Below are 24,168 nucleotides of genomic sequence, written 5' to 3'. Positions count from 1 at the left end.
GTTCATCTAATAATTTTAACGCCGATCCAATTATTATTTATAATGGATTCGATTTATGATATGGTTGGAAGGTATCGCAGCCTGTAATTTAATTTTTAATAAGGTGTGTTCAGTTACTGCTTAATTAATTTAGTTAAAAAATTTTTCCATTTTAGTTTCATTGCTGAAAATCTTGCTCAATGTCACTGAACCTCATTCTTGTATATTTTACATATACCTACATTTTCTGCACAGTATTTTTGTGGTATGTTTAATGAGTCAATGTATCTAGTAAAATCTTAGTAAGTAGTATTGATTTCTAAGCCATATTTTTTTGCCTCTTGTCTCACTAATGCATAACCCAGTCCATGTTATCACGCCTCGGAGCTACGTATTCTTAATTATTCGACGTACAACACTCCTACTGTATAGAGTACGGGAAAATTTCGGGTGTAAAACTGTGCAGTGACTCTTAGTGCTAAAATGGATACAGGTAAAGTGTACTTTATTGTTTAGGTATTAAGGTGCATTTTCATTTTATTTCCTAGTATTTTTTAGTCTGAGTGCATTTTCTGTGACTTACTTTGGTTAATTAGGTGAAATGTACTCTATTTTTTGTAAATTAAGGTGCAATTTTCTTTTAATTCCTTGTTTTTAGTACGAGTGCATTTTCAGTAATGTTGCTGGATTAGGTTGAAGGTTAAGGTGCATTTTTTCTATTATTTCCTACTTGTTTTAAATATTGCGAGTGTAAGTGCATTTTCAGTGACAAATTTTAAATGTATTATCTATTTTATATTTTATAGTGTTGGTTTAAGGTAGGTTTTTATACCTTGTGTTTTAGTCTTCGTGAAATTTCACGTGATTTGTTAGTGTGTGTAAAAATAGGTAATTAGTGTTTGGGTGAGCTTATTGTATGGTTAATTAATAGTGCAAAAGTGTATGGTGATTTATAAGATAGTGGAAAATGAATTATGATTCTTATTCTTTGCATTTTGCATTGTTTAATATATATTTTCCTGGTTTACAAAGCTTTTAAGGCAAGTTTTAATAATTAATTAAACTTTTTAACAATTTAAACCCATAAAGGAGTTTTTCAAAGTATTTACTACTTACCTACATATTTTGTTTGTATCATTTGATGATTTGTTTTGAGCTTATTTTCCGGATATGTACATATAGTTACATCAGTGATAATAGAAGTAATAAACCAAGATTAAAGTTCTGGATCATTTCCCTGTACAATAATATATCCTTGGTCTACTGACATGACCCCACTTGGCAAAAAATATTCTTAACTAGCCGATTGGACTAACTTTGCTTGTTTTAAATAGTTTTATTATGTAATGTTTTCACCGCTTTTTAAAAGATTTTTCAGATAGATTTTATAATATGTAAGTACCTATTTATTTTTCTGTAAGAATCTTCTTACATCTTGCCGGTTCTTCCCTGTCCTGGGGCCTTAGACAAAGTAACAATTAAAAAACGATAACGAAGTTAGAAAAGGCAAAAATGTATGGGATTGACATACGCCGCGTTAGATCACGTGGTCTATCTAATGTCAATTCCATACATTTTTGCGATTTCTAACTTCGTTATCGTTTTGTACTTGTTACTTTGTCTACGGCCCCTGGTAAAAGAATGTGGTGACGATTCAAAGTGCCTCTAGAAAAAGTGTAATTGAATAAATAAATGTTTGAGTTTGAACTTTTTTAGGTTACGTTACGTTATTAAACATTTTTAGGTTCGTTACGTCGAGATCAATATAAATTTTGATTTAGACCGTAGATACCTATTAATTTTTATAGATATTAGAGTAGGTAATAAGAACTAAAAATATATCTGACCCTATATAATAATTAAGTTTTAAGTTCATATAGTGCGTGAATATTCATTACTTAGTAATAAGTATAACGTTTGATGTTGCCGCGGTGTCTTGTTATCATAAGAATACAGATAGTAGGTATTAGGAACATAACTAGAATTATTTTTATTAAATAATATCTCAACTAAATTTGTGTAGATGTGTTTTGTATGTACATAGTTTTATTGTACTGTTTCTATTTTTAATAATGCAAAAAATACAGTTTATAAAAACAAAAAAAAAGGTTAGACTATTATTGTATTGCCACCGATCCTTGATAAGTGTACAAAGTTTGAATGAAATCTGTCTGTTAAAAGTGGGTTAAAATCGAGTCTAAAGGAGTCGGTTACAAACATACAGGTGAAGCTTACAAGAGCTTGTTAAAGAGCATTTCGTTTCTTATTCACAATAGAGGTCCATATTACAATGATAAAAAGTAGAGATGCGCCGAATAGTGGTTTCACCGAATAACCGAATACCGAATACTATTCGGTTAGAACTTTACCGAACCGAATATTCGGCCGAATTATTCGGTTCAATGTTTTGACGTGTTTTGATGCGTAAACCGGTTCTAACGGGTCGCAAGTAGCTGCAGGCTCGGTGCCGAGCGAGCCTTACCTCACCGCCCGCCACCCGCGCACTCCGTGCCGTCTCAGTTGTGTTGAAACTTCGCAAAAAAAAATTAAATTTTTTAAATTGAAAAAAAATTTATATTTTAACTTTAAGTTAGTGTTTGCAATATGAGCGGACGTAATGTCATTTTCTATTGGGACTAAAAGCATTGTCTTCAGACTTCAGGATTTAAAGTATTATAAATATTAAACGACTAAGTTCTAATAATAAACATGGTTAAATTATGTTGATGTAAATTTACAAAATAAACGTTGGTTTGAAATGTAATGATCGTTTTATTTTATACAGGGTGTAATCGTTAAGTGTGCCCAGGCGATTATTCCATAACTATTACAGATATCAAAAAACTTTTAACTCATATTGAAAGTACTATACCTAATGAGTAAAATGACAATAATAACTTTTTAAAAATAAAACGAGAAATATCCAAAAATGTTACATGAAACGCTCCCATACATTTAGTATGAAATATGACTATTTCAAACATTTAATATGAAAGGTTTTGCTTTGTTATTTGATTTTGTGCTATAATTATTTCGCAAATTTTAATGAAAGTTCATTTAGAGACTGTAAATAGAGCTCGATGTGGAATACAATGGTATTCCAAATCGAGGATGTCGTCTCGAACATTGTATGGGACAATGTATGGGAGCGTTTCATGTAACATTTTTGGATATTTCTCGTTTTATTTAAAAAAAAATATTATTGTCATTTTACTCATTAGGTATAGTACTTTCAATATCAGTTTAAGGTTTTTTGATATCTGTTATAGTTACGGAATAATCGCCTGTGCACACTTAACGATTACACCCTGTATACCTTAGGTTCAAACATTCCTCATAGGATTTCTTTGACTTGTGTATAGTATGACATAAATCATTCATAATATGAAGTTATTTATTTAGTTCTATAGCCAAGAAAGTAGAAATACTCATACCGAATATATTCGGCACCTAAACCGAATAATTCGGCCGAATACGAATAGTAAAAAAGATGCCGAATATGCCGAATACCGAATATGTATTCGGTATTCGGCGCATCCCTAATAAAAAGGTATGGGATTTCACTTTTAACAAAATACCTGAAACGGGTATTTTTACAAATTATTAGGGATGCGCCGAATACCGAATACATATTCGGTATTCGGCATATTCGGCATCTTTTTCACTATTCGTATTCGGCCGAATTATTCGGTTTAGGTGCCGAATATATTCGGTATGAGTATTTCTACTTTCTTGGCTATAGAACTAAATAAATAACTTCATATTATGAATGATTTATGTCATACTATACACAAGTCAAAGAAATCCTATGAAGAATGTTTGAACCTAAGGTATACAGGGTGTAATCGTTAAGTGTGCACAGGCGATTATTCCGTAACTAAAACAGATATCAAAAAACCTTAAACTGATATTGAAAGTACTATACCTAATGAGTAAAATGACAATAATATTTTTTTTTTAATAAAACGAGAAATATCCAAAAATGTTACATGAAACGCTCCCATACAATGTTCGAGACGACATCCTCGATTTGGAATACCATTGTATTCCACATCGAGCTCTATTTACAGTTTCTAAATGAACTTTCAGTATAATTTGCGAAATAATTATAGCACAAAATCAAATAACAAAGCAAAACCTTTCACATTAAATGTTTGAAATAGTCATATTTCATACTAAATGTATGGGAGCGTTTCATGTAACATTTTTGGATATTTCTCGTTTTATTTTTAAAAAGTTATTATTGTCATTTTACTCATTAGGTATAGTACTTTCAATATGAGTTAAAAGTTTTTTGATATCTGTAATAGTTATGGAATAATCACCTGTGCACACATAACGATTACACCCTGTATAAAATAAAACGATCATTACATTTCAAACCAACGTTTATTTTGTAAATTTACATCAACATAATTTAATCATGTTTATTATTAGAACTTAGTCAGTATTTAATATTTATAATACTTTAAATCCTGAAGTCTGAAGACAATGCTTTTAGTCCCAATAGAAAATGACATTACGTCCGCTCATATTGCAAACACTAACTTAAAGTAAAAATATACAATTTTTATACAATTTAAAAATTTTAATATTTTGTGCGAAGTTTCAACACAACTGAGACGGCACGGAGTGCGCGGGCGATGAGGTAAGGCTCGCTCGCCACCGAGCCGGCAGCTACTTGCGACCCGTTAGAACCGGTTTACGCATCAAAACACGTCAAAACATTGAACCGAATAATTCGGCCGAATATTCGGTTCGGTAAGGTTCTAACCGAATAGTATTCGGTATTCGGTTATTCGGTGAAACCACTATTCGGCGCATCTCTACAAATTATCCTGCCACATAGGTAATATGGTATATCCAACTTGATGAACAATTTTGAATTATATTTTCCATACGTTTCAAATACAACGTAGTTATGTTTCTTAATTCGCGAGTGACAGTCGTGTTGTGATGATTTTTTGTTTATTTTTTATTTCATGATAAGAATGTGAGTTTTTATTTCGTTTTGATAAGGAGTAGATTGAGACAGTGACGTTGTTTATGACATAAGAGTGATGTAAAGTTGAGCCAAGCAACTTCGGTGGTAAATGTTAAAAATATGTTATGACGATTCAAAAGTGCTCCTAGAAGTATCACTACATAGTATAAAAGACTACATAGTTTTTTTGAATTTGTTTTTTTCTCAGTCGGGTTTTTTAACAACTTTTTTATTTTATGCTTTTTAGTGCACATTGATAACCTTAGTAGGTCAAAGCCCTACAACAAATACCCGTTACGTCAAGATGGCGCGACTTCCTCAGGCATTTTGAAAATTATGTACCTATAATTTAGTGCAAAATTAGTAGGTACTATTTTATACTTTCGTAAAAAACTTCTACTCTAACAGAATTTCAAGATATTCTTTAAACAAAGTGGTCCCGCCATTCTGACGTCAAAACAATAAATATGCGTAACAAAAATAAGATGTAGTAACTTTCTATACTTATTTTCCGATTTTCAAAAATTCGTAACTCAAAAACTAAAAGTATCCTCAAAGTGAAATTTCAGATTTTGGTTCCATAGGACAATAGCTAACCACAAAAAAATTTACGAATCTCAACTCCACGCCCTATAAAGTACAATTTTAGCTTTTTAAACTATTAAAATAGTAAATTCAATATAAAAAAGTAAAATAAAGTTTTTTAATAGCGCCTGAAAAAATTACAATGTTAATAAAGTTGCATTTCTTTCAGGCGCTTTTCTCTTAAAATTTCGTTCACAAATATGTACCTATCATCACTGATTTCATTTCAGAAAAATAAATCTACTTATGTTGTTTTATTATTGTAGGTATAATAAGCATGATACACTTTTTTGGAATCCTTATTATGATACCTTTAATTTGATACCCATATTGCAGAAAAAGATTTTTTTTTGTATTTTAGTCTAGCACCCCACATTTTCCTTTTTTTTCACCTATCTAACAAAACTTGGGCTAATACGTTCACTGTTACAACAACCTTAACGGATTTAAAGTGAAATTTAGGCTTCAGGTTGTTTTATTTCATTACTAGCTGCGCTCCGCGGTTTCGACCGCGTGGCTCCGCTTTTTTTGGTCTTAGCGTGATATATATATAGCCTTCCTCGATAAATGGGCTTTCCAACACTGAAATAATTTTTCAAATCGGACCAGTAGTTCTTGAGATTAGCGCGTTCAAACAAACAAACTCTTCAGCTTTATAATATTGGATCGTCGTTCTATATTTAAGACTAGTTAAACATTAATATCAGTGATATCAAGTCAAATAAAAACACGTAAGCATTGTTTTGTTTTAAAATAGTTTAAATTTTGATAAGAATGAAAATACTTGACTATTATTAATTTGGAGGGTTATGTTTCAATAACGTAATATTGGCTGGATTAATTTGGATGTGATTTATGTCATTCAATAAGTTAAAAACGATTATTATGACGTTATTTTTATACATTTAAGGAGAAACCAGCTTAGCAGCTTGCGTGTCAGATAATTCTACATTTCTCAAAAACAGTTCGATTGATTTAGCTATAAAATCTCAAGAAACAGTAATTAATAATTTTTAGACTAGCAGCTAGGTATACGGTTTTACTTCTCTAAACATTTAAAACTTATTGCGCAACTAAGTGATAAGATTATGTATTTTTATACCTAGCTGTATCGCGTGGTTTTCATAAAAATTCGTGTAACTATAGTATAAAACAAAGCTGTCCCTAGACCCTATGTATGTTTAAATCTTTAAAACTACGCAACGGATTTTGATGAGGGTTTTCTAATAGATAGATTGGTACTTGGAAGGTTAAGTGTATGATTTCAATTTGTAAAGTTTTTTAAAAAGCAGACTGTTAACCTAGGTAAACTATTACTGTAAAGTTTCATCCAACTTCGTTTAGTATTTTTGTCTTGACAAACATACTCACAAATTTTCGCATATTAGTATCTACTAATTAGTTTTGTATATTAATACTTTAAAAAAATCTAAAATATCCTCAATGTAAAGATGCGTTCCGCTGACCCAAATTGTTGTAAGGTCGTATTTATTATGTGAATGGAATATTATCATTTGTTTTATATTTGATAAGCTGGTACGTGGGAGATTTTTCGTTTTTTTTGTGTACATTATTTTGATAAGCTACGTTAGAGGATAGACACTTGTTTCTTGCTGGATTTTTAAAAAATGTAGATTTACAAGCCGTCCGTGCAAACATTCATCATCATCATCATTATCATCATCAGCATCATCATCATCATCATCATCATCATCAACAGCATCAGCCCATATACGTTCCCACTGTTGGGACACGGGCCTCCTATGAGGGTACACCGTACAGGCCATCCACAACGCGGGCCAAGTGCAGGTTGGCAAATGTCACATGTCGTCGAACAAACATTGTTCTGCCTTAATCTTATCATTTAGCATGAAACATAAATGTGTTGTCCGATTCTCAGACCTACCCGTTATGCACACACACATCATGAGAATCGGTCAAGCAATTTTGGAGGTGTTAAACTACTTCGGCTGGTTCCACAGCTCCCTGATATGTTCTATTTAGTTTATCTGTCAGTAAACATGATGAATAATGTATGTCTTTCTTTCTATTACCTACATATTAAATGAGGGCGGTCATTAACTAATTAAAATTTATAATATAAACAATACAATAATTAATATAAACAAATATAAAACACAAACAAATTAGTTTAAGCTGATTACAGTGTCATAGTGTAAAGTTTTATTTTATAAGGTTATTAGCTATCTGTTTATCAAACGGCATCAATAACTGTGCGGCAGTGATATTAAAAATATTCCAAGGAATCGGTGCGTTTTCTGGGTTGATAAATAAACAGTTCAACCAGTTAAAATGTTTATATCTAAGTTCAAAAAAAAAATATTGATCGACTATAATAGCTCAATAAATGTTTTCCATGAATACGTGACCATTGTGGCTCTTTCCTCTAACTTTTTTTTTAAAGTTCATGCAGTCTATCATGTCCTATATTTTTTTGTGTATTTTTATGCTAAATCATCGATGTACAGTTACTAATGAGCCTTAATAAATAAATAACTTAGGGTTTAAATGGTTTCAAATTTTAATATTTACTTTCCAACTGCATATCATGCAAGTGAAAACAATTTATAATAATTTAAGCTTCTATAGATCTAACCAGTGTTTTATTATTTCAGTTAAACCGTCTAATGACGGAAATATACGAGACCGTAACGGCCGCCTGCAAGATGGACGAGAACAAGCCGGGCAGCTTTCCGACTGATGCTTCAGATTCTACTAGTGAAGGTTAGTGTACTATGTCCCCATGGCCCCTTGTGGGGTAAATATATACTAATATTATAAAGCTGAAGAGTTTGTTTGTTTGTTTGAACGTGCTAATCTCAGGAACTACTGGTCTGATTTGAAAAATTCTTTCGGTGTTAGATAGCCCATTTATCGAGAAACGTTATCGGCTATCACCCTAAGATCAACAGGAGAGGAGCAATGCGGGTGAAACCGCGGGGCACAGCTAGTGCATTATATTTTTATTTTCTTGATACTACTAACATCAAGTTCAAAATAGCCAAAACATTGATAGTGTCCCAAAATATATCCACTTTGTCCCATGGCCCCTTGTGGGTTATGGGGCTTATGAATTTTATGTAAATTACCCCGATAGTATGAACGACAATTTCAAAATACTGAAAAAAGATAAGGGCCCTAAAAATAAGTGCAGATACAATTCATGCATGTTTCACTTAAAAAGTCGAGAAGTTCTAGTTTAAACTTTAAAGTAAGATTTATTGCAAGTAAAATTATTGAAAACGTTCTTATTAATTTTTTTTTCATGAAATCAAATTTGTGTTAAACTGGGACTGTTTTGGTATTGTATGCTGCTTTCGATTAAGATTATGATATTGTTGTTTTCGTTTTACTTAATATATATCTTTATGAAGCTCGATATAGAGTATGTAATGTTATTATCTATATTTTATTTTAATTACAGAGTCCGTAAAGCTAACGCGAAGTCTAACAGAGAAACGTAAGAACTACGTGCGTCGGGTGTCCTCCAGGGTAGCGTACTTGGACCAGAAGAATGTCAAGACGCGTTTTCGACACCAAACGTCCGTGTGTTCATACAAATCGGAGGTCATAGACAATCCGTACTCCACGTTCCGATCGTGGAAGAGTTTCCGAACGTCGCAGAACAATTTGAATCTGACGCGCGATATGTCAATAGACAGCCAGGATTTGACAGACGCGAATGGGTTGTCTATGGCCGGGAGTATAGACAATTTGAGTATAGATGAGAAGACGGGGTGCGTGGATATTGGTCTGCCATTTGAGCCGAGGGAAAGGGGGTTGTTTAATGTGTGTCTCCTTGTTGGACTGAATTATATGAGCGGCCAGGCGTATGTGAAAAGCGTGTTTCCTAATCAGGTGGGTTTTAAAGTTATTTTTATAATTAAAAATTGATTATTATTTTAGGGAAATATGGCTAGGTTAGGTTAGGTTTTGTCTGCATTGCTAGATGTAAAAAGCAAGTAAACTATCGACACAGAATACATAATAGTAGCTAAACGCTACAGAACGGACACTCTCCGCCTCCCGCCAAAATTAAACACTTACCTCACCCCGCACGATCAGCCTGAAAATGGTCCGTATTGCAAGGACGATACGCAACGAAGATTGACAACATTAATCAAATTGACTTAAAGTAATTTTCATTAAAGATTTTGGATTTGTGATTATCGTTTTTTGTAGAAAATGGTTAGATATTGTGCTGTTTACGGATGTATTTCATCAGTAAAACGCGAATTTTTTTTTACGCTAGTCACAAATGTGCCAACCATAAAGCGTTAACACACACATTTGCAGTCTCTACAGTGTGACTGTCAAAACGATAATTTTGTATGGAGTGTCCGGGGTGTGCTATCGATGTCTATTAATATTCAAAATCGGTTAAAAATATTTTTGTATACTTATTACACTTAAACTTAATATTATTATTGTTTCCTTTTGGTATCAGTTTGGATATGTATTCATATAATAATGTTGAAATATGTTTCTCATCTAGCTTCCTTAAAATCTTTATTTAGTATACTAGATGGTGCTGTACAAAATTTTCCTGAACGATATTCAATCAGACAATGATTTTATTAATATATTTTCTTCACTAAAGTACAATGAACAAAACTACAGCAGAGTATGACTATCATTTTAAGGGTTTGAATATCATTCTTAATTTGGAAAATTAAATGAACATGAGGACCTTAGCGAATATGACTCACATAAGAGTCTTTTATTATTTATATTTATTTACTAGCTAACCGCCCGCGGCTTCGCCCGCTTTCGATTTGAGATTTAAACTATCCTATCTCTCAAGTTGGATCGAACTGCACATGGTGTGCGAATTTTATTATAATCGGTGAAGTGGTTTAGGAGTCCCTTGAGGACAAACATTGTGACACGAGATTTATATATACAGTAGCACCTCGTTAAGTCGAACCTCGATAAGTCAAAAACCTCCAAATCTCGAAAAAATGTTTTGTTCCCTTCCCTTCAAACACCAAAACCTCCATTACTTGAAATCTTGATCCTCTGTTAGTCGAAATAATCACAGAGTCCCTCCAAGCCATTTTGGTACATATTTTCACTCTATAACTCGAAAAATTAAATTTGACCTCTGTATCTCGAACATAGCAACGTTTTATTTTACAACCTTTACAACTTGATCATTTGGAATTTATTACTTACCTCTATTGTTCGAACAAAAATAAGTTACCGACTTTAAGAACTTGCCGACAATGTAAGTACACTATTGTTTCTTAGAAAACATTTCCGGATTTTTTTTAATAAATTTATGACTCACGTAAACACGTGTTTGCATTATCTGATGACGAAATTATCGATTCAGTAGCTCAGAAATCCGATACTAATGATTTAGATGACATAGAAGACGTGAATAGTACATGCGCCCGCATTTAATACCTTACGTTATTTTATAGAGCAAACCAGAAACTCTGAAGAAGAAGAATTTCTGTTCTTTATAGATTAGAGTTTGGACAATGCTATAGATAGAGAACAACCAAATTATCTAAAGCAAAAAAATGCCACATTTTTTATTTTAAAATGATTTGAAATAATGTTGATTTATAGGTAATAAATAAAAATATGTTTGTCCCCTCTGCAAGTTGAATTTGTATTTATTTTACCTCTCTAACTCAAAATTTGTAAGAATAAACCTCAAACTCTTTATGTCGAATCAAAATCCGCCTAAGTCGAAATCCTCCATAAGTTGAAAACTCTATAACTCGAACTTTTTGGCTTCTCCCTTGATATTCGACTTATAGAGGTTCTACTGTATTATATAGATATAGATAGATATAGATAGATATAGATAGATAAAACGAGCTTAAAAACATATTAATTCATATTCCAGGTACAAGTACCGCCACACATTGAGAACCTGATATTCCCGGAGACACTCAGCCCCGGCTCGTTGGGCGAATGGTCGGCTGATAAGAACGCGCAGTGTTATTCGTTGGTGCTGACCGATGAGAGAGGGGAACGGGCTTATGGGTGAGTTGCGGGTGCGAGAGAGATGGATATATGTGTGGGAATGTTGAATTTGGTCGGATGGTACGATTGGTTAGAATGTAGGGAGGGTTGTTAGTTGGTGCTGACTGATGAGAGAGGGGAACGGGCTTATGAGTGAGTTGTGGGTGCGAGAGAGATGGATATATGTTTCTTTGTGTCTTTAACTTAGGGAGTGTGAAATAAGTAATGAGAAATAGTTTTTATTTTTTGTATTTAAAACTTCTAAATAATTATTTATTGGAAATAATAGGTCCCCGATATAATTCACTTTTATTTGTCATAAATAAAAGTGATTTAAATGTCGATATTAGATATTCAACAAAACATACTCTGTTAGTCACCCAGATATAATATATTTCCTTGAAATTGCTTCTATCCATGTTCTGTGCTGACTGTGCAAGGAGGCGGTTGACCGCCTCCTTGGTACAGTGTTTGACGCGTGAGCGTAGAACCGAGGGGTTCTGGGTTCGATTCCCGGTGGAGACGAAGAAAAAAAATGTCTCGGTCTGGCAGGACACAGAAGGCTGATCACCTACTTGTCCCTACAGAAAATCGATCAGTGAAACAGATGTATAATGCATCTGCCCCTTACCCCACTTGGGGACATGGGAATTCACTTATGTTCTGTGCAATGTTTCTTAAAAATAAATCTTGACTGTCTGAACATGAGCGTTCATTTTAAATAAGTTTGTGATATTTAATAAATATCTAAATTTTCAGATACTGCCGCCGCGTGCTACCGGAAGGTGCTACTACGTGTCTACCTCTATGCTACTGTGTTATTGGCAAATATAGAGCACCGGGCTTTTATTATAAGGTTAGTAGTACATACATATAAAAAGGCATGTGTGCAGAGCACACGTGTCAGAAGTGAAACTTCTTTGCCATGATTCAAATATATCAAAATCGTCGTCTTACACTATGACGTAATGGTATTGCCATGACGCGACCTTGAAATTTTACTCTCAACGCGCCCAAATAAGTTTCATGACAAAAAAAAAACACGCTTAAACCCATTTAGATAATTTTTAGGGTTAAATGGGATGTTAGTTCATTTATGATTCCTGTTTGATATTATTGATTGTTTCAGTAGACTTTATAGACACGCATGAAAGTAAAAAAATGTGTGCATGTACTAGTGTACACACGTAAGAAGTGAAACGTTTTTATGACCTTATTTTTCAAAAAAAATTTTACTATATGCAACTTTACAGAAATACGACAAATCACGCGTGGTAGGGATAATAAAAAGATGGCAAAAAAATGTCACGCGTAACGAAAAAATGTTACACTAAATTTTTTTCCAATCCCGATAAAGAAGTTTCACTTCAAAAAATAGGAAAAATTATGTTAAATTCATATTATTGAAAAATATTCATGATAATTTTACTTATAAAAATGTGTATGTTTTTACTATTCTCGGTCTATAATGTTAATTGTACATAATTTGTAGTATTATTTCATTGATTCAATCATAGATAGAGATAGCACTATCAATAAATGAATGTATTAAATAGAGATAGAACGATGTGGCGTTAACAATTATATTATTATAATGAGGTTCCGTGTTACGTTTTGAATTTTAATTAATATGTATTATGTATTATGAATCATTGTAGGTATTATTGTCTCATCTGTTTTGTTATGTTTGTATTCATAATAATTATCATATTACTAGCTTTTCGCCCGCGTTTTCAAAGGAAAACCCACATAGTTCACGTTCCCGTGGGATTTCCGGAATAAAACCTATCCTATCTGTTAATCCAAGTTACCCTCCATATGTGTGCTAAATTTAATTATTATCGATATGCGTGAAAGCCGTATACTTGCATACATACAAACCTTTCGTCTTTACAATATTAGTAGGTACAGAGAAGTATTGTGCAATTAAAAATTACATGAATTACATTAATAACGACAAATATATTGTAGATTTATGTTTATGCATATGCACCTTGTAAGATATAAAAGTGTATATTATAATAGGTACAATACCTATTATAATCAAACATTATTACTTCTAGGAAATACATTATGACGTGGGCATAGTTAACTAATTAACTTATTATTATTCACAAAAAAAAGTCAAACAATCATAGAAAAACAAAAAAAAACTACCGACGGGTCAAATATGCTATTCCTTTAGTTAAATTAACGAAGTATTTACAAGATTTCCAATTTTATCGAAAAATTAAATAAATAAACATTTTTTACAGATCCTACAAGAAATAGAAGCACACCACGGCAACCCAGAAATAGAGATAAATCAAATTTTGCAACAATTATTCGAAACGGACTTCCCCAATCCGGGCGAGCAAATAACAATAACATATAACAGAACAGAGAGTAAAGAGAAATCTAACTCTCTGCTAGGAGAGTTGAAGTCCAAAACGATCCCAAGGAGAAACGATATATCCATTAATGTTAGTGTGAAAAGAGAAATTGGAACGGAGAAATTTGATGTAACAGAGAAATTTGATGTAACGGAGAAATTTAAACGCGACAGAGAGATTGTTGTTGACACGGAGAGTTTGGAGAAACATGAACTGCCGGAGTTTTATGATGTCGAGAATAATAATGGGGTGAAGAGAGTTTTGATTAGTTTGGAGAGTCCGAGGTGAGACATTTGTTTATTTTTGTTACTTTTTTTATTACAGAGAAGTTTGTAAATGTCTGTGAATCACAACAAATAATTTTTAATTTCAGTGATGCTAACCGAGAAGCATTTTTCTTCGTTATCCTTTATTGTTTTTTTTTTCAAAGCGATTTATTTTTATTTATGTTCGTTTAAAAACATTATCGTTTGTTGCAAAAGTAAATAAATTAATCATGTGGTCTATTACTAAATTAAAAATATATTTCATTTCGACATTCTAAAGAACACTACGTCTTAGTCTTGACAAAATTTTGCACAAAAAAGAGCGTGCTTGCCGAGCACACGTGTCAGAAGTGAAACTTCTTTGTCAAGATTCAAAGATACCAAAATCGCCTTACTATAACTTGACGGTATTGCCATGACGCGACGTTGAAATTTTACTCTCAACGCGCCTAAAGTTTCACTTCAATAAAAATATTTATATTTTTTTCTCACAGGACACGCATAATAAAACGACCAATCGAACCCCGGGCGGATGAGGACAATATGTCCATACTATTGGACAGTTTTGGTGCTGGTCTGGTGATCAAAGTGTTTGGATCGCTCCTGCTTGAACGGAAGGTGGTGGTAATGGGAGACCAGCTCGGGTTAGTGATCGATAGAAAACTGTATTATCGACATAAAAACTAAACAAAACTGTTAAAAATACGATAACATTTTTACCAACGTTTAACTGTTTTATCGACATACAAACTACGCTAAATTATTTTGCTAACGCATAAAAACTACGCTAAACTATTTTACCGACACAGAGCGGTTTTACCGACTCATGAAAGCTACACAAAACTGTTTTATCGATACATTAATAACTACACTATACTGTTTTATCTACATTTGATAAAACTAAACAAAACTGTTTTGTGAACAAGAATCTAAATAAAACTATTGAATTGATTGTTGCTTAAATAAATTGTAACTACTACACAAAACTGTTTTACTGAGACGTGAAAAAAACTGACAAAATTGTTTTACCGACACAAAAACTGTTTTACCGACTCAAAAACTGTTTTACCGACACAAAAACTGTTTTACCGACACAAAATCTGTTTTACCGACACAAAAACTGTTTTACCGACACAAAAACTGTTTGACACAACAAAATTATTTATTTATGTATTTTTTTTATTACAGCACTGTTTCCTCTTGCATGGAGGCGTTACAAAGCGCGCTATACCCGTTTGTCTGGCAGCAACCGCTAATATCGACAATCCCGTCGGAGATACAGAGAGATGTGTTAGAAGCCCCCGTGCCGATATTGGCTGGGATGTTGAAAACTGAGGAGTGCGATTTTAGCGTGCAGTTTGAAGAGGTAATATAATAATTTTTATAATTTTTTTACAGTATTAATTTATTACACGAGGGACTGTACAGTGATTTTGTTCAATCAGAAATTTGTTTATTATGGTTTATTAGTTTATTAGATCAGCTCCTGTTGGTCTTAGCATGATGATATATAGCCTTTAGCCTTCCTCGATAAATCTGGCTATCTAATAAGGCTATCTAACACAGAAATAATATTTCAAATCGGACCAGTAGTTCCTGAGATTAGCGCGTTCAAACAAACAAACTTTATAATTATAATATATAGTAGTTAAACCAAATCTTAAAATTACTCGTATCGTTCAATATTACTATAAATATTATGTAATCGTAATTGAAAAAAGTTAAGCAAATTTGCAGTTCTAACAAAACGAAATAGTATATTATTATTTTATGACGTCGTTACTAGGTTACGTTGTTGAATTTTGTTGAACTGTCAAATGTTGCCTATTAAAATGTCTCTACCATAGTTAATTACCTACATTTTTAATTTATTTACTTACTAATTCATAAAATAATATTAATAATTTTCCCCAGGGTATGCTCATAGATCTAACGAATACTGGCAAAGTGCTTTTCTACCAAGGCGACGAATCGACCATCCTACCTACATCCAGCTATAAAACATTAAAAACGTCACTACAAATGGAGACGAACAAACAGAAAGACAGACAGGACACGAAAACAAGGAATGTCATGATTTCTGAGGCGTTTTTGAGGTTCTTTGTAGACATTTTGGGTGATTTTTGGCGGTATTTCGTGGAAAGGGAGGTGAAAGATGGCGAACTGGGTAGGGATGGTGTTGTTTTTGATGTGAGTATATATATATATTTTTTTTATTTAATAAGAAAAGACAGATTTTTTTTTGTATTTAGTTATTTATTAATAAAGTAAAGACAGGAATGTTATAAAAATTAATATTAAATTCAAATTGTTTAAGTATACTATTTTTATTGTGTTTGATTTTAATATGAGTACATTTTTATAATAACCGCCTCCTTGGTATAGTGGTTGACACGTGAGCGTAAAACCGAGGGGTCCTGGGTTCGATTCCCGGTGGAGACGAAGAAAAAAATAATGTCTCGGACTGGCAGGACACAGCAGGCTGATCTACTTCTCCCTAAAGAAAATCGATCAGTGAAATAGACGTATGCATAATGCATCTGCCCCTTACCCCACTTGAGGATACGGGACTTCACACTTTACTTTCACATTTATAATAAAACATCCCACTTTTATTAATAAAATCGATATTTTTATTAATATATCCATACATTTTTTGCAGAAAGACGCGTTCATAAAGAACACTTCATCCAAACAAAACCAATACTTCCTAGAATGGTTTACGGAAACGGCAATGTTCAACCATTTCATACAAAACATGGTCAGCTACCAACATGCAGGCGAAAAAAAACTGATCGACACACCCTTGACCGATTTTTACGAACTTTTCAACGAACGAGTGCAAAGTCGTAGTAAAACCAACGCTAAAATAAGTGAGAAGAACTATAAAAGTGCAGTGAATAAAAAAGTTAAGTTGCTCAAAACTAAACTGAGGGATTTAGTTGCTTAGTGGAGTTTGTGAAACTCAATTTTTAACTTGTTTTGAGTGAAAATGTGAGGAACTATATTAACTCTATACTTTGAGTTAACTCATTTTGAGTTTAGTTTAGCGCTTAGGGAAAACATTTTGTATTGAGTTAACTTATTTTGTGAAAAGGTGAGAAGCAATTGGTCTTACCACAAAACGATTTAAACACAGTCTAACTTTAAACCAGGGATCTGTCACTTTAATACTTTTCTATGTGAAATACGACAAAACCAGATTAAAGAGAACCCGCGCTTAAAGTTACACCCTGTCTAAAGTTTTTTGTGGTAAGACAGTATGCGTTTAACTCAACTGTTGAGTTAACTCATTTTGAATGGAGCTAACTTACTTTGTATCGATAAAACTTATTTTGAGTTAACTCATTTCTAAATAGTCATTTGAGTTGACACAATTCACTCCGTTTGTGTGAGATAATGTTATTTTGTAGCGAATTTGTGAAATTCATATCACTTATAATTAAGGCAAAAGACTTTGATGTGAAACAGTGTCCTATTTTTACCTTGATCTTGTTAAATTTTTGTAATAAACCAGTATATTTTGTGTTTTATTTATTTATCAGTAAGTAAAATACGTTTCCAGTAACAAAAAATACAATAAAAATGTTTTAAAAATTGTTTACTATGGATTAGGAACCTCATAGGGCTGCGCCCCAAAAAAAATATTTCATAAATATGGTGTCATGTTATATTTAAAAAATATATTTTAATTTCTTGCATGTTAAGTCAAGTAAATACTTTAATATTTAGTTCATTCTGTGTTGAAATTTCCTTTTTTTAATTGTTAGTTTTTGTGTACGTTTATTGTAATCTCCGAAACTACAATCTCATAAGATTTTAAACGGCCTTAAAATGAGTGAATTTTTATAATGTGTAGATTATTTGAATACCAGTGCCTTTTTATATATATTTATTTAATATAACTTGTAAATATTGTGAAAAAATAACTTTAAAAAAGTATCACAAATGCTATAATATAGTCTTGTATTAAAAATATTGTTTTTAAACTTGTGTAAGTTTTATGTATACAGAAATATTATAGATAGAGTAGCAATAACTTACTGATTATAAAAAAAAATATATAATTTTAGAAAGAGAGAAAAAATAGCACTCTATCTGTCTCTTTCTATAGATATATTATATATGTCTGACCGTCCAAACTGTAACCAAAATGGTCGCCGTACTCCATGCGTGACGATTTTGCCATGACGCGACCTTGCAATTTTACTCTCAACGCACCTAAAGAAGTTTCCCTTTAAAAAGCCACAGAAATATCCTGCTATTTATTTTTAACTGACTTCTAAAAAAGGAGGTTCTGTGTTCGTCTTTTTTTTATTAAACATAATTAAGCACTTGTGAAAAAAGATGATAGAGTACCGTTATCTTGTCTCTTTTTCTAACTGAAGAAATAATTAAGACCTGCTCTATCTATAATAACTCTATGGTAATAGAAAATATAATGTTTGTCTAAAAGTCGTAAATTATACGTTTGTAAGATATTCGTATAAGTTTGTACTTAGTTTTTATTCAATCAACATCTTATCGTTTTATATTTTGTTAAAAAAGCAGGAATAATTTTAATTTGAAGTTTTTATATTTAAAAATAAACAATTTTGCAAAGACTTAAAATTGTCGTCTTAAATAATTTATAATATATTTTTTAATACTTGCATCTCGCTCTAATGTCTCATGAGTGAAAGAGACGGATGTATTCTGTATCTAAATCATGGACCCAATAAATATCTAGAGGACTTATCATAGCCATAGTAAACAGCGTAATTCGTTTCTCAGTTCCCAATTTAGTCTGTGGCGACACGTACTTATAGTTATACCTAAATGTGTGAAAATGATGACAGCGCAAGATGCGACTTGCGAGCGTGCGTTGTGTTACAATTTTATTTCATACAATAAACCAGTTGATATCTAGCGTCCGAGCGTTTCACTTGTCTCCTTTATTCACGCAACTTAACATTGGTGACCCCGACGTGATCTCAGCACGATACGATACGTGAAGTGACGTGGCGTGAGAAGTGATATCAACTCGCTATGTTTCCCATGTCAGGAAAACAAGTCGCAGCACCAGCTACGGAACCGACGCCAACACCAGAAAAACGAGATTCAGATAGAGACGCTACATATAAGATGGAGGAAGGACAAGGAGAATTAGCAGCAATCAGCGTCGGTTCTCGCATACCAGAGTTTTGGACTGCAATGCCGAGACTGTGGTTTTTCCAACTAGAAACCATAGTACGCCCGCAAAAGTTAGGAGACGCAGCGAAATACGACCTTGTTATCACCAAATTAGGATGCGAAACACTGCAGCAAATCAGTGATATCTGTTTTTCACCACCTGAAAACAACAAGTACGATGCTATAAAGGAGCGGCTCTTGCAAGTGTATGAAGAAAGTGCAGACAGACAGTTCCAGAAACTAGTAAGTGAAATGGATTTGGGCTCACAAAAACCGTCACATTTACTACGGCGCATGAAGGAACTTGGCCGAAATACCCAAGTATCTGATAAAACCATCCATAGTTTATGGCTCTCAAGGTTACCATCTTCAGTACGAGCTGTCTTAACCGTGAGTCAAGATCAGACGCTAGACAATCTCGCGAACATGGCAGATAAAATATTGGAAAATATGAAGGGAGAACAGATTGCTGAAGTCCATAGTTCCAGTAGTCAACACCAGTTTCCAGTCAGCGATTTGGTTACTCAGATGCACAAAATGAATTTGGAAATTGCATCACTGCGCGAGGAGGTGAAGGACAGGCGACAACAATACCACCGCAGCCGTTTTCGAGGGTATGGCCGTGGACGAGGAGGATTTCGAGGAAGAGCGCGTTCCAGATCATCGTCAAGACCACGCATGACTCCAGAACATCCAAACTGGTTGTGCAGATACCACTTTCGTTTTCGTGAGCGAGCTCGAGCCTGTGAAAAGCCGTGTGCCTGGAAAGCGCCATCTCGGTCATCTTCACCGGAAAACTAAGTGCGGTACGGATATCGGCGGTGGATCACGTACCTAACAAGAATCACCGTCTTAGTGTATTCCATAAAGTGACCGGAATGACATTTTTAGTGGACACAGGTGCAAATATTTCGGTGGTACCAGTAACACGTAAGCAGAAGCTGTCCGGTGAGTGTTCTAATTATAAACTTTTTGCCGCGAATAATAGCGAAATTAAAACTTATGGTGTAAAAACAATACATTTAAATTTAAATTTAAGAAGGTCTTATCGATGGACATTTGTAATTGCAGACGTAAGCCAACCTATATTAGGAGCGGATTTTTTAGAGTTTCATAATTTATTAGTAGATTTAAGAAATAAGAAACTTGTTGACAGGGTAACTAACTTGAATGTTGTTTGTTCTATAACTAATTCGTCGCAGGCACCAATATGTACGATTATGGATACACACCCGCTTTATAATTTGTTGAAAGAATTTCCTAATATAACAAAACCAGTTTCGTTTAAGGAAACACCTACTCATGCCATTTATCATCATATTGAAACCACTGGTCCACCAGTTTACGCGCGGGCGCGGCCATTGCCGCCAGATAGGTATAGAAGGGTTAAAGAGGAGTTCCAGGTAATGCAAGAGATGGGCATATGCAGGCCATCGAAAAGTCCTTGGGCTAGTCCGTTGCACATAGTACCTAAAAAAGGAGGCGAGATAAGACCAGTAGGTGATTATAGGAGGCTAAACGCTGTTACTATTCCTGATAGATACCCTATTCCGAGACTAAGGGATTTTACTTACCTGTTAGCAAATAAAAAGATATTTTCGCGGATAGACATAAATAGAGCTTATCATTGCATATTAAATCATCCAGACGACATTCCCAAAACTGCGATTATTACACCTTTTGGATTGTTTGAATTTACTAGAATGATGTTTGGCATGCGAAATGCTGCGCAAACGTTCCAAAGATTTATGAATTGTATTGTTTTACAGGGATTTGACTTTTTATTTTGTTATTTAGATGACGTCATTTTAGCAAGTAATAGCTTAGAGGAACATAGGGAACATTTAAAATTAATATTTGAAAGATTTGACAAATATGGTATAACTATTAATTTAAGTAAATGCGATTTTGGTAAGACAGAAATAGAATTTTTAGGCTACAAGGTAAATACAAACGGTATCCATCCATTAGAGAGTAAAGTAAAGGTTATTGAAAATTTTCCTAAACCAAAAACGGTAGAGGAACTACGTAGATTTTTAGGGATGATCAATTTTTATAGGTCACATTTACCTAAAGCCGCAGAAAATCAAGCTATATTAAATTCATTTATACATGGTTCAAAGAAACGCGATAATACTGTAATTACGTGGAATGAGTCAGCTGACAAAGCATTTTTGGAATGTAGGCGACAGTTACGACATGCTGTAACGTTAGCGCATCCGTTGCCCGATTGCGAGTTAGCACTTTTTACTGACGCCTCGAACACATGCATAGGTGCGGTTTTGCAACAATTTGTTAATAATGAATGGCAACCATTAGGTTATTTTTCCAAAAAGATCACAGATTCCCAACAGAAATACTCCGCATATGATCGCGAATTATTAGCTATTTATATGTCAATACAACATTTTCAAAATTTAATAGAAGGGAGACAAATAATAGTCTTTACAGATCATAAACCTTTAACATACGCCTTTACTAAAAAGAACTGTGAGAAAGAGGTAGCTAGGAGAACAAGGCAATTATTATATATAAGTGAGTTTACAACAGACATACGTCACATATCAGGTGAACAAAATGTAGTCGCGGACTGTTTATCACGAATAGAAAGTATATCAGGTCAAAGTGTAATAGATTATAATGAATTAGCGGAAGAGCAGAGTAAAGATAGAGAATTACAAGAGTTAGTCAAGGACAATACGCAATTTAGGGAAATTTTAGTACCGACATGCGATAAGTCAATTGTTTGTAACGTTAGCGGACAGAAGGCTCGTCCTTATTTAACAGAGAAGTTTAGAAAAATCGCTTTTGATATAATCCATAATTTAAGCCATCCCGGTATTCGCACTAGTAGAAAAATGGTAGCAAATAGATATTACTGGCCAGGTATGAATAAAGAGGTAGGGCAGTGGGCGAAAACATGTATTAAATGTCAACGTGCAAAAGTACAACGTCATAACAAATCCGAGTTAGGTACTTTCCCATCATGCCAACGCTTTGAACACATACATGTAGATATAGTAGGTCCGTTACCTAGCACACCTGAGGGCTATAGGTATTTAGTCACGGTTATAGATAGGTTCACGGGGTGGCCGGAAGCTTTTCCTATAAGAGATATACATGCGGAAAAAGTAGCAAAGGTTATATACAATGGGTGGATAAGCAGGTTTGGATGTCCTATCAGGTTGACAAGTGATCGAGGAACCCAATTCGAAAGCAATTTGTTCCAGCAACTAATGAAATTATTTGGAATAAATAAAATAAGAACAACTAGTTTTCACCCAGAGAGTAACGGAAAAGTAGAAAGATGGCACAGATCTCTTAAGGCAGCCCTTATGGCCAGAATGAGTGAGTCAAATAATTGGTTAACAGAGTTAAGTACAGTATTGTTAGGATTAAGAGTAGTTCCACGCGTAGATACTAGTATTAGTGCAAGCGAAATGGTGTATGGTACAAACATAAGAATTCCAGGTGAATTTTTTGAAAATAGCGAACATCATTTTAACGAGGCACATGATTATGTTAAGCATATTAGAAATATAATTAGCAAATTAAGACCTAAATCAATACGTCAATATAATTCTAGAAATATTTTCGTACATTCAGATTTGAAAGAATGCAATCAAGTATTTGTTAGAAATGATACGGTAAGAAAATCACTTCAACCACCTTACGATGGCCCATACAGCGTCATAAGTCGTGGTAATAAAAGTTTTGTTATACAAATGCCAAATAGAAAGGTTAGGATTTCTATCGATAGGTTGAAGCCAGCCTTTATATTAAAAGATGATGTTAATGTGGAGAACAATATTGTTCCGCATAACACTCCTGTATCGAAGTCGGTTCAGCATGCGCCGCCCATAAGCGTAACTAGGAGCGGTCGCGTAATCCGACGACCCGTGCGATTCGCCGATATATAGTACTTCACACGGTCTTTAATTCTAAGCATTATCTGTGCTGTTATTCAATGTATCATACTTGTGTGTTATATACATTTTTTTTTTTTTTTTACATGTAGCTATCGCGTTTTATACAAATTTTTATATTAATTGTTCACTATACAACGTTTTAAAGTAATTTAGTTTGTTTTTATTGTTTCATATTATTACTGTTTATCATTACATGTTTTACATAAATGTGATTAACATTATATTGTGCATATTTTACATTTTTGTGTACCTATTGCGAAAGAATAAAGTAATACGATAGTTTTGTTTTTACGCATTGAAGATGCCTATTTAGTATTTCGTGTTTTATAATAATTAGTACCTATTTACTAAGTAAGTTATATCGGATTACATAGGTAATAATATGGTCACTCTTTTAGCATTTTTATTAAACTTTATTTATACAGTTCAATCTTGCAATTAGTTAATAATTTATATAATATTTTTTGTAACAACCTATAGGCCGCAACATTCAAGTAAGGAACCCCAATTAGTAAGTAAGTCTAAGCGAAGCGTTTCATTTTCAAATAGCGATAAGTTCGTACCTCGTACCACACGAAGCGGGCGAGTTACGAAATTATCAAGTAGATTTTTATAAGCGTTGCATATTTTTATGTAGGTCACAGTTACAATGCAATTTACTTACGTCTTATGATATTTGTTTCATTTGCTATCAAACCTCATTAAAAGTACATTACTTATCTTATTTTATTAATATAAAGTAAAATTATTTTCAAAATGGGTAAAAGTTACAGTAAGAACGAAGAAATAATTATAGCTCAAAATGGAGCTAATCAATTGGACTTTAATAATATCGAAAGACACATGAAGAATCATTATTACTTATCTGTTACAGTTCTATT

At 33.3% G+C, this 24,168-nt stretch overlaps 2 protein-coding genes across 2 annotated transcripts in view; both read left to right on the top strand.

The window, feature by feature from the left end:
- Positions 1-17,705, top strand: part of LOC123704371 — a 61,136-nt gene extending 43,431 nt beyond the window's left edge. Inside the window, exons 3-11 of the mRNA XM_045652729.1 lie at positions 8,185-8,293; positions 8,994-9,427; positions 11,430-11,569; positions 12,308-12,404; positions 13,804-14,204; positions 14,681-14,830; positions 15,375-15,552; positions 16,101-16,376; positions 16,849-17,705. Of these exons, the coding sequence (XP_045508685.1) occupies positions 8,185-8,293; positions 8,994-9,427; positions 11,430-11,569; positions 12,308-12,404; positions 13,804-14,204; positions 14,681-14,830; positions 15,375-15,552; positions 16,101-16,376; positions 16,849-17,136 (2,073 nt within the window). The 3' untranslated portion in view covers positions 17,137-17,705. The remainder of the gene's footprint in view (positions 1-8,184; positions 8,294-8,993; positions 9,428-11,429; positions 11,570-12,307; positions 12,405-13,803; positions 14,205-14,680; positions 14,831-15,374; positions 15,553-16,100; positions 16,377-16,848) is intronic.
- A 1,509-nt stretch (positions 17,706-19,214) lies between these two features.
- On the top strand, positions 19,215-20,159 carry LOC123704260. Its single transcript, XM_045652570.1, has one exon. The coding sequence runs from the start codon at positions 19,215-19,217 to the stop codon at positions 20,157-20,159; it is 945 nt and encodes a 314-aa protein (XP_045508526.1).
- The last annotated feature ends 4,009 nt before the right edge of the window (positions 20,160-24,168 follow it).

The sequence above is a fragment of the Colias croceus genome, chromosome 29 (genome assembly GCF_905220415.1).
Source record: "Colias croceus chromosome 29, ilColCroc2.1".
In the NCBI taxonomy this organism is placed as follows: Eukaryota; Metazoa; Arthropoda; class Insecta; order Lepidoptera; family Pieridae; genus Colias; species Colias croceus.
The sequence above is the reverse complement of the archived record's forward strand: the minus strand, read 5'-3'. Positions and strand labels throughout refer to the sequence as shown.